At 40.6% G+C, this 12,378-nt stretch overlaps 1 protein-coding gene across 1 annotated transcript in view; it reads right to left on the bottom strand.

The window, feature by feature from the left end:
- The window catches only part of BLMH (bleomycin hydrolase), a 35,745-nt gene that overhangs the window by 9,253 nt on the left and 14,114 nt on the right, over positions 1 to 12,378 (bottom strand). The window contains exons 7-11 of the mRNA XM_081162245.1: positions 9,098 to 9,253; positions 8,098 to 8,256; positions 7,915 to 7,982; positions 6,531 to 6,648; positions 3,589 to 3,658 (exon numbers count right to left, since the gene is read on the bottom strand). Of these exons, the coding sequence (XP_081018371.1) occupies positions 3,589 to 3,658; positions 6,531 to 6,648; positions 7,915 to 7,982; positions 8,098 to 8,256; positions 9,098 to 9,253 (571 nt within the window). The remainder of the gene's footprint in view (positions 1 to 3,588; positions 3,659 to 6,530; positions 6,649 to 7,914; positions 7,983 to 8,097; positions 8,257 to 9,097; positions 9,254 to 12,378) is intronic.

Below are 12,378 nucleotides of genomic sequence, written 5' to 3' on the forward strand. Positions count from 1 at the left end.
AATGGGGGAAGACTAAAGCCAAGGCTGGGTGGAGGGCAAGGGCCCAGGTATCTCTGCTCTCTTTACCTCCGCTTGTATTATTAACACTGCTTTTGCAGAAACTATCCATCTTTTTTTTTTTTTCTAATATGTTTTTACTGATTTCAGAGACAGAGAGGAAGGGCGAGGGAGAGAGAGATAGAAACATCAATGATGAGTCATGATCGGCTGCCTCCTCCACGCCCCCTGCTGGGCATCAAACCTGCAAAGGGAATCGAACCGAGATCACCTGGATCACAGGTCGATGTTAACCACTGAGCCACACTGGCTGGGCCAGAAACCATCCATCTTAACAGGCAGAAATCTCAAAGACAACGGTAACAAACCATTAATAAACAATGTTATCTATAGAAACAAACCCCAACAATGCTGTTCAAGACTGTCATGTCTCCCGAGAGAACACAAACAGAGGTTCTGCCTCAGACACGCCAGCCAATACCCACAAGGATGACAGGCAGGAAGGCTCTGCTGGGATAAACACACATCACCAGCATAATAACATACTACACACTCTAAGGCCAGGCCAAGTGTGCCAATTAAATTAGATCACGTTTTCTTTCCTTCCTTCCAGTTAAGTCTTCATTACCAAGAAATATACGAGAATATTTTATTTTGGCTTCCAATGAACTATTCCCTACCCCCACTCAGTTCAATTTCTTATCTTCTGGCTCTCTACTGAAATGCTTTGCTCTGTATAATCTCAGGCATTTCGGTTATTCAGAAAAACAAAAAAGTTACTTTAATCTTAACTAGATAGCTGCAAATTTCACTAGGAAGGATTACAGGCAGGGCATCGGGATCACGACCCCAGACCGCTCATCATACAGCCTCCTGTATCCACAGGTTCTGCACCATGGATTCAGCCAACTACAGATCAAGAATATTGGGGGGGGGGGAGTTATGTTGCTGCTGATGTGTACTATATAGTTAGGCGCACAATGGTTGCATCTGTATGAAAGCACAGACTTTTTTTTCTTGTCATTATTCCCTAAAGGATACAGTATAGCAACTATTTATTTACAAAGCCTCTACATTGTATTATGTATGTAAGTATCTAGAGATGATTTAAAGTATGCAGGAAGGATGTGTGTAGGTTACATGCAAATACACCATTTTATATAAGGGACTTTCACATCTTCGGATTTTGGTATCCAAAGGGGTCCTGGAACCAATCCCCTGCGGACAGAGAGGGATGACTGTAGTAACAGGATGAATTAGTTAGCAAAGGCAAAAGCTGCACTGAGTCGGAGTGGAGAAGTACAGCTGAATGGAAAAAAAATTAGTGAAGTGGCCAGAATCCTCTTTAAGAGTAGGTATTTAGGTTCAAAGTAATAAAAACAGTAACTCACACTACCCAAAACACTAAGCATTTGCCTGGCTTTACAAGTGTTTATTCTCTTTTAAATGGATCTCACTGCTATCTAAAACTCAGTGACTATTAAAGATAGCAAAAGGTCACAGAAAAAAGACAACTGACCCAGGGTCATCTAAACAAACCATAACTTAAGTCCTTTTCCTAGACACAAACTTCTGTGTTAACAAACCCAACTACAGGGACCAAATTAGACCAAAAATGAAACAAGCTATAGGAGGTTCACCTAAAGCAGTATCTTGTTTTAAAATGTTACAAATACCAAACCCTTCCAATTCAAGATAAGCTATTCCCTTGCATCCATTTCTTAACTATCATCAATTTACAGATATACCTAAATTGTAAATTATTTATTTTTAAGCTTTCTGCTAGCTTTAAGGTTTATACCCCTCTCTACATGATCCCAATATATATTTGTCTTAGAATGAAATTCATCTTATAAGAAACCACCAATTAAAAAATATGTTCTAGTCCGGCAAGCAGCCCAGTTGGTTGGAACATCAGCCCATACACCAGAAAGGTTTCGGGTGCGGTTCCCGGTTAGGGCACATATCTAGGTTGCAGGTTTGATGCCCAGTCAGAGCGAATTCAGGAGGCAACCGACTGATGTGATGTTTCTCACATCTCTCTCTCTCTAAAATTAATAAACATATCCTCAGGTGAGGATTAAAAAATTCTTCTAAAAAACATGCTGCACTCTAATATGTAACAGTAACTTAACAAGTGCCACGGAATCACAGAATACAGAAATGCACTAATAACACTTGTATTTGTTTACATATAAACACTGAGCTGCTGAGTGTCACGGCAGATCCCAGGGACAGTTAGCCAAAACCCACCAATGACCACTTCATGGGGAGATGAAAAGACTCCGAACGACAGACTAAACGGCTTTCAGGTTTTGGCCATCACATACAGGCTGTGCTGCTCAATTGCAGAACACTGTCAAGTTCAAAACTCAAGCTAACAGGCTCTTCTAAGATGGAAGTTTTCCAGTTTAAACTACTGAAGCGCCATCTGCTCACTTCCAAACCGCCACGCTCCTCCTTCACCTTTTACCCTGGGAAGTCCTGGGGCTCTGAGGAACACAGTTGGAAAAAATCACTGTTCTAAACACAGAGGGAGGCAACAGGCAAAGAGTGCTGCCATCTCTCTCTTCTTTTTTTAAAAGAAGATTTCTGGCTGATTCCTGCCTGGGTAAGATATATCTTGAAGTTTGATTCCAAGTGTCTGGGTAACTTGCTAGCTTTCCTAACTACTACTTCCTCCAAGTCTTCTATCTAGTCTAGTAAGCCGTGGTTCCATTGTTCCTAGCCTGAATCCACTGGCTAAAAGTAAGGAGTATGAAATCTAGCACACAGCACACGTGCAAATATATGCTCACGTGAATAATAGTGGTCACCACTTTTGGTTTGAAACCCTAAAAATTAAAGCATAAAAGCTCCTTAAAAGGCTTTTATCTACTATGAAAAACCATCTTTAAAAATACTGTCTCAAAAATCTGCAAGAAAAAAATACCCTAAACTGTTAATGGTGATCTGTGGATGGTAATATTAGAGATTTTTATTTTCTTCTTTTTGTTTATCCACATTTTTTACTTTTCTACAACTCATATATTTCCTGTGTTTTTTAGTCTAATTATTATAATTTATTTATGACTTTTGCCTGGGTTTTGATTTGTCAGAATAAAATAGTTCTAAACAGTAACCAAAGCATTCTTTTCCTCTATAGACTTCACAACTCCTAGTTTCCAATAAATGCCTAAAGTTTCTTGACAGTCCCAGTCTCCCAATCAGAGGCTCTGACTTTCTAGAGTTAGTACAGCAGGTGAAAATGCACCAAATGCTATACAGCAAGCATCCTGGCAAAGGGCACTCAACCTTCTCATTGGCCAAGGTGTTCTGGTACCAACAGGTCGAGCAGGGCCAGCCTGGTTTGGAATGAACGCCAGCACATACTGGTCTCAGAGTCAACCTGGGGGATTCAGGTGCACTATTTTGGTCTTAGGGATCCTGGGGCGCAAACTGGGTCCTCAGCTTTTCTCTACAATAGTCTATCCAATGGGACCAACGACTGAAAAATGCTCCATACCAGGGCGGCTTTCTACCTGTATCTTTTGAGGCAGAGCGCAGAGCAGACCCCAGGCACCCCAAGTTGGTATTACAGGTTAAGCTCACCTTTGTGACCATGGTCTTCACCCCATGAATTCTCCACTCTCCATTTCATGAACGCACCCTCCTGGTCATCCTGCAAAAAAGTAGATAAGAGTGGATAGTATGAAACCAGATCCCTCCCGCTGACGTGTCATGCTAATGTTCGCTTCTCTTCAGCCACTCAGAAGAAACAGCCTCCTCTGTACAGCCAGGATACACACACATGATCAGGGCGTGTCCTTTCCACTGTAACTAAAGGGATGCTCCAACAGAAGTGTGTGAAGCCCTTGGGGTAAAAATGCAATGAACCTAAGAAAGCAATCATACTTTCTCCTTTATACGCTATTCTATACAGAAAATAAGCATATTAAAATGCTAGTTGGCTAAAAAATATATATACATATATTAAATTACTAAAAGCAGTGAACACCATCTGAAGCCAGGACTCTTGCTCTTAACTGATTGGAATTCTTTGCAAAAGTATCCCAATGTATTTATTTTAGAAATTATTCTAAGATCCGGTCAGCTCAAGAAAGAAAACAAACACATTCTCACCACACTGCCTGATTTCCTGCTTAGGGGAACCAAGTACCGATACTCTCCAAACGTGCGCCTTTACTGATTCAGCCACACTAATACTGAATTTAATACAATAGAGACTGAACGGCAAAGCAAAAGTAACAAGGCTATTTTCATAAAACAAAACCCAGGCAGTGCTACTGTTCTCCCTCGTCTATCTTCATTAATGAAATAAGCTCAATTTTCATCTTCTTAAAGGAACAATGATGCATATCATAGAAACCTTCACTTACAGTCTTTACTACAGTGACACAGAGAGGGACAAAAGGCAGGCTCCATTCGAGAAAAGACTGTTTCAGGCTCAGTCGGGGCATTTACTGATGTCAAAACAACTTAAATCTTTATAGCATGAGAAGAGGGCTAGTTCTGGTATTATCTCCTAATGATTTCATTGCTCGATTCCCACCTGCACATAACTGCCTGAGTCTCATCTACATGGGATTTGACTCTGTTCTTGGCAGTTTTCTTGGCCCTCAGAAATTTTCAGTCTTAGAAATACCCAACAACCAAATCCACAAATTTCAAACACTCTTATCTGTACTACCCCTTGATTTTAGCCCCAGGTTCCTTCAAAACTCCATCATTAAAGTATACATTCTAAGACTAGCCTATTGAATGTCTGTTTTGGTTTTCTGCTCCCTCCACTGTAGTCCATCTTTCTTTACCTTACCTTTAAATATCACTGTCAGAATCTATATTACCTAAGGTCATTTATTACAATAACTCTGAAAATGCTTCCTCTTCTTTCCTTTGCCAATGAATTCCTGCATGACCTATATCAAGATGTTCTCTGTCATCGACAAATATAGAATAATACCTGGATTTCCCTCATAGGGATTCTAAGAAATCAGCAATAAGAATATCCCTGAATACAGCCACTAGCAGTTATCTTTGCATTACCATTAAAATGTAGTGCAAACTAGTTTTAGTGGTCAAAAACTCAAACTGGAGCCCCGGCCGGGTGGGTGGAGCACTGTCCCACACACCAAAAGGTTGGGGGTTCAATTCCTGGTCAGGGCAAGCATGGGAGGCAACTGATGGATGTTTCTCACATCGATGTCTCTATCTCTCTAAAAATCAATAAAAACAATATCCTTGGGTAAGGATTAACCCCCCCACACACACACAAAAACCTCCTCCTCAAGCTGGAGGGAAGAGAACAATCTCATTATAAAATTCCAGTTGTGATAATATAAATTCTACTTTATACTATTAGCATGTAAGGTAGCTCCATTTCCCTGAGGAAAAAAATGGCATGTTAATAAACCATGCCAATCAAAGAATGAAAGTTCCAGAGAAAATGACATGGTATGTATGATTTTTATTTCTGAATAAGTATGTATGATTATTAATTCTGAAAAATATAAATACTCTATATCAGAGATGGAAAATAACAAAAAGCCAAACCTCTCTTAGAAATTATAAAATTTTTAGTTTGTTTCTTAATAGTTTTCTAAAAAGTTTAGAAGTTTAACTTTAATTTCAAGAACTTTAGTTATAAATACACTGAATTTAGCAGGTCCAAACATGTAAATATGAACAACTTAGTATCTTAGTAGTATTTTATTCTATTTTATTTACTTTAGTATTTTATTTTATTACTTGTGGTATTTCATGACAAGTTCCTTCTAATGTCAAGTTATTTATTTTGTGACTTTCTTTCCAGGAATTAGATAACCTGTTAGAAAAAGAACATGTTTGCTTGTAGTGGTAAAGAATTTAAGTAGTTTGAAGTCTTTTCCTCCTTATGATTCCTGAGCACAGGTGTAAAATATCCTTTCTACAGCCTAGAAATGGGGAGGCTTGTGAAAAATAAAGTTTCAGCTGTTGTTTCCAACAGTGTGTCCTAGAAATAGTGGTATTACTATTCAGGTATTTCATAGGAAATTCAAAATACTTTACATCCAATTTCCTGAAGCTCTGCATAAATCCAGTAATGGATGGGCATGGAGTCCACAAATTACTGTTAGTGACATTTTACTGCAGAAGAATCTAAATGACAAATGAAAGGAAGGTAAGTCTGAACACAAGTTATCAAGATATGAACACTTTTAGGGCACATTTAAACCGCTTATTCAACAGAAGTTATCTTCTCCCAGGTTCCCTTGCTGACCTCTCTTCACACCTAGAGCTCCCAAAGTTATAGAAAAGCATTTACTTCCTTACTCCCTGCTGACCCAAATTCTGCTCCCCATGGAAAGTTCCTATTTTTACTACCTCTGAGTTGCAGCCAAACCTCAAGTGACGGAGGTACAATGTCTTGCTTGGAAGCTAACTTTTAACAAAACTCATATACACTATGAGTGAAGCTCTGATGGATAAACAGTCTGCAAGAGAATGTAGGTCCATCTGTGCAAACACTGTGGCAGGCATGCTAAGGGTCATACCTTCTCTGAGACGGCAGTGAAGGTCATGGCGTGGGTCATAAGTGACTCACCAAACGTCAACCTCTCAGCTTTGTTCATGTTCTTCAGGGAGATACCAAACACTAACTCATGGTCATAGCTGTAAAAATAAAAAAGACAGTACAGAATAAAGAGAGTACAATCAAGGGGGACAGATAGATAGCTCTGGTTGTAAAAGAAACAGAAAAAACTGAAGGAATCCAGTAGCTCCAGATAAACATGGCTGTAGCTCTTCAGAATTCAGTCTCTCAATGGCATTCTATTCTCTATGTGTCACAGGAGTATTCAAGAAAATATAAAGTGATTAAACATAAACTTCCTATATTATAAAGCTGACAGGATGAGCCTGGATTGTCATTTTGGCAATAAAACTTCAAAAAAAACTTTTGAAGTAACTTCTTTCAAAAATGGTCTCCTTTAAACTAGTAGGAGCACCTGCTTTCTGAATTCATTTAGACTACTGCTGACTATGAAATTTAAATAAATAAAAAATATTGGAGATTATTTTCAAAGTTAAAAGAAAATCACAAATTCTCTCTTTTAGCAGATTTCTTTTCTCCCATTAACTGTCAAGTTATTTACTTAACTTCTTACAAGTAACAATTACCTATAAGTAACCCTAAAGTGGGACATCTTAATAGCCAAGAACTCTCGTACAATTTTATTCACAAATGAACCTTCTTTATTGTGATCAACAACTAGGAAGAATGCTTTAAAGTGTGTATATAAATTACTCCTAGTTGTCATAAAGACAAAAATATATAATTCACCCAATTAAGATAGTAGTTCAGAAGGACTGAACAGCAAACAAGAGGTCTGGAAAACCTTTCACTATATCCCCAAATCTCTGAGCAAATTCACACAGTAATCAATGATTTTCTTTAAGTGCCTTTCTCATATAGGATGGCTTTTTAGGAACATCCCACAATTTCAATGCAGACACAAAGTATGATCTTGATGCCCTAGGTCAGAGCATATAAGTATGTGGAGTTTTTGTTAAGAGTCCTCAAGCTCGCCCAGCTGGGCATGGCTCAGCGGTTGAGCGCTGACCTAGGATCCAGGAGACTGAGGTTCGATTCCTGGTCAGGGCACATGCCCGGGTTGCGGGCTCGATCCCCAGCAGGGGGCGTGCAGGAGGCAGCCGATCAATGACTCTCATCATTGATGTTTCTATCTTGCTCCCTCTCCTTTCCTCTCTCTAAAATCAATAAAAATATATTAAAAAAAAAAAAAAAAAGAGTCCTCAAGCTCTACAAGATGGAAAATCTTACTCTCTCGGTGAACCTCAGCAGAGTCATTTCGTACCAAGAGTGCACTCCCAACAGCAACAACCCACAAATGACTATTTTAAATTTCTTGCACTCACACATTCATGTCACTGAGGCCCAGCTTGCTATTGAAGTGTTTTCCAACATCACAGCCAAACCACACAGCCTAGAAATAGAGGAAAGAAGAAGAAGGTCAACATAAGTCCCATCTTCCTACTACACCAAGGAAGTGGAAGAAGAGGTTTTCACCCCAAAGCAGAAGACACAGAAACAGTACCAACCTCTCCGTCTTTGATGGAGGCAGCAACCATCTTTTTCAATACGTCAATGGGCTGGTTGTTATATAGAGTTTTTCTCCCTCCGACCATATTGCTTAAGTAGTCCACCGTGTAAAGTTTGTTGTACTTGTGCTGGGGCCGAGGGTCATTCACTAAACAAATCTATTGAGATCAAGATCATGCTGATAAGAATCTGAAACCAGGTATGTCAAGCAAGACACCTCTCTCTCCTCTAAGTTCATATGTCTGCACCAAAGCGCATCACCTCTGCCTACAAGAATGAGTATTACAAACACATGGCTAAATAACAAAGAAACAAAAGGTGGCAAATGTGGCAAAGTCACTGACAGAGGTCCTTGCATATTCTAATTAGTGCAAGGGACACATCTGGGAGCTGCATCTTTCCTACTGGCAAGAATTACCCCAAAAGTAACTGAAGAATTGTATGCACTGAATAAGGCAAGACGAGATCCCACCGCTACGTGGTCCATGCTCTCGAGCTACAAGAGGGCTCAACACTCGGCAATATCTCCACTGAGTTGGGATTCCAATCGTAAAACATTTGCTTCTAAGGTCAAGATGACAATAGAAGAAGGGGGCCTCTGGTCACCTTGCTAGGCAGTGGAGAGGACCTGAAGAGAGCGGGAGAATCTAGGATGGGACACTGCTCCCTTCCATGAGGAAGTCCCCAGGGGGAACAGGCGGGCACACTGCAGAGGTACCCTGAAACCACAGTAAGACACACTCAGTACACTTTTATTGTCTTTGCACCTGGGAATCATTCTGGGCCCAAAATCAGGGGAGCATGTGGGAATTAAACTGCCTGCAGCCTAGAGTTAGAAAGTCTCTGACGAGGAGCACTGGGAATACCTCAGAGGAAGGCGGGAGTCTGTTTAGTTTCTAGTTTGATGACAAGCCTGCTAGCCCAGGAATCTTAGCCCCTTCCCGGCAGCCAACAGGCCTTTGAGAGTGACGGCCGTGGCTGCCCGAGCCGGGCCCCCACCTTATCCTCCATGTTGAAGAGTGGCTTTACGTGCTCCCGGTAAAACTCCACGGGCGTGATGGGGCCGATCTTCTGATAATTCTTATCTTTGTCCCGGTACTCCCAGGTGAAGGTCGCTGGTGGGTTACCCAAACAGATGCACACCACTCGGAAGACCTGGGGAAACAGGAGGGCAGGTGAGCGAGGGCTCGGGGAAGGTGTCATTTACCTCTTCATTTCCCTCAAACTTGGGAAACGTAAGAAATCAGTGGCTAGAATCAAGCCAGAAATTTCACCAGAAATCTAATACTGTTCCAAAAATTGGAAGGTTGATGTCCAGGATTTGATATCAGTCAACTTCTGAATTCTTAAATAAACACTCTGAACAATACAATTCTGAAATATTAAATATTTAGTGCTTAGTATCTGCCCCACATCACTACAGGATGAGTAATTTTAGAAGCACAACTTTCTTCAAGTCGCTTTTCTGTTGAACAGTCATTAATGCTTCCTTAGAACCTCCCACAACAAATCTAAACTCCATGACCTGATTTTTTTTACCTTTCTATAAACTTTCTTACGTAGGCATAACTTACATTCAGTAAGTTGTAAAGTACACTAACCATTAGTATACAGCTCAATTCAATTTTTTACATACATATACACCCATGTAACCACCATTCAGATCAATAACACAGAACATCTGCAGGGCTCCAGAGGTTCTCTGGCCCCTTTGCAGTCAAACTTCCCCCAATGTAAGCACCATTCTCACTTATATAACTATTGATTAGTTTTGCCTGTTCTTTAACTTTATATAAATGGAATCAGACAGCATGCTCTCTTTTGTATCTGGCCTCCTTTGTTGACATAATACCATGAGATTCACTCATGAACCTCACTATTAGTACTTTGACACCGTATCAGTAATTTTTTTTTATTGCTGTGTATTATTCCATCATGTAAATATGTTACAATTTCTCTACTCTCCTATTGATGGATGTGTGAATGGTTTTCAGTCTGGAGTTATTATGAATAATGCTGCTTACCACACTTATCCAAATAGCTTTCAAAGGGGTGGAAGGAATTTATAGACTTACCAGCAAAGTAAGAGAGTTCCAGTTATTCTGTGTGCTTGCTAATACCTGACATTGATTTTACTTATGGTGGTATGTAATGGTACCTCAGTGTGGTTTTAATCTGCATTTCCCTGATAAACGTGGTCAGATTTTAAAGGCTTAGTAACTTCGCCCAACCTTATTTCCCATCAGGGACTCTGAACTCCAGTCAGGCCTGTCTGAGTCTCTCCCCACTCACTGTCTGCTCAATGCACTCAGCTCACTGTCACCTTCACAACTTTGTTTACTGTGTTCCTCAGATCCCAATCCTAGGCCCATGCTTTCAAGCTCAGTGCAAGATGCCCCTCCTCCAGAAAGTTTCCACTAATTCTTCCAGCTCATACTAACCGCTCCCTTTTCTGAATACTTCTGGAATAAAAATTTAACATCTGGTTTCACAGTGCCATTTATGTTTCTCTAATATCTCTCTCGCTGGACTTAATCTATTAGGGACAGGATCTGGGTCTTAGACATATCCCAGCGAACCCTAGAAGAACCACATTAAAATCGCTTTTCTTAAATCAGTTCTCCAGTGACTGGTGTGAAATTTGAATTTTGGAGTTCAAACTGGGATTCTGCTCTCTTTAAAAACATTCTGATGGTGAGGCCTTATTCACATGTACAGGCAATGCTTCCCTAGACTCCAACATGCAGAACGACGCAGTTAAGTCAAACATGCCTGCTCCAGTCCATCTCTGACAGACTGTGGACTTGCACCTGCCACACGCTGGCTACAGCAAAACATTACCTATCAATTCCATTTATAACTAAGGACATTTCCCTCTTTTTCCTCTAATTAAGGGAAGAACAATGGCTCCCCAACACACTGTTAGTTTCTCACTTCACAGATTAGAATCCTATACACTGGAAAATTCTGTATTGGATGGAGTGATTGCCTAACTTGTTTTTCTAAATTTCAGGTAGTGTACCAAATACAAGTAAGATTAGGGCAACCAATCCTACGCGTGTTGTAATCATTCTTGGAGCAGTGGAGCTATTTTATCTTTTAAAATAATATCCTCCTAAATTCTATGGGCTACTTCTATCCCTATGATTTTAACCAGGGCAAGATGAGAGATATTACAGAGGATCACCTGACCCAAATCACAAAGGAACCTTAAAAGCAGGCCAAAGGGAATGCTTCGAGAGCAAAACAAAGCTATAGCCTATAAGAAACACACCTCTCCTTGGACCCCCACTCTGGAGAACCCTCTTCCCTCACTTTGCCCTCCTCTCCCTTTAGAGATGTCCACTCCCACCTCTGTTCTAGAATCACCTATGCCTGCCTGTTTCTTAACACCCCCACCCTCACCACTTTCATCCTGAAAGACCACTTAAGGAACTTGTTTTTGGTGCTCCCTGGCCATTCCTGAGTAGTAGTTTTGAGCAGCCAGGACTTCTCTAGATTGACTTTCAGGGAAATTCGGTAAGTACCGAGTCCCTGCCTGCCTTCCTTACCCATCAGGGAACGTGCACCCAAGATTCCCCAGTTCTTAGTCTGCATCCCGTGTCATCATCAACCACTGAAACTACTGTGCAGTTATTTCCCTTCATCATCCCCATGGCATTCTAGGCCTCAAAAAGCCTTGGGACAGAATGAAAACTGATGCTACGGTTTCAATTTATTCTCTGAACCAAAGCTAGGAAACAAGGAATAGGCCTGCCTATGACATTAGGTCTATAATTCAGGATAAAGAGACTCTTAATTCACGTGTTATTACGGAAGACAGAGCCTGATTCTACTGTCTTTTAACAAACGCAGAGTAACTGACAGAGGAAGAGATGCTCGCCTTTCCTTTATTATATTGTTTTCCGAGACAGAATCTTCCTTTACTAGGATTTACTGTGTGGTTTGTGAGCCTGAACCACCTTAACCCATCTCTTTTAATGTCATATCATCCTCAGATTGGTTTCCAGCACAAAAAGAAGAGGCAGAGCATCACAATAGCAAGCGCAATTGAGCTACTCTAGCCACGATTAACGAGCCCCGGGACCCACGTGAACCAGAGTCATTTTGTATCCGCACAGCACCAAGGCCACAAACGGCAACTTGATCACGAGGACACTGCCACTGGTAAATATGGTCAAGACAATGACAATGAGATGAGGAGAGTTTTATGGACTTAAATGATATGTATCTTCAACTAGTAACTGTTGTCACATGTAAGAACAACTATCTGTGCGATT

This window comes from Miniopterus schreibersii (assembly GCF_964146895.1).
Source record: "Miniopterus schreibersii genome assembly, chromosome: 16".
Taxonomy (NCBI): Eukaryota; Metazoa; Chordata; class Mammalia; order Chiroptera; family Miniopteridae; genus Miniopterus; species Miniopterus schreibersii.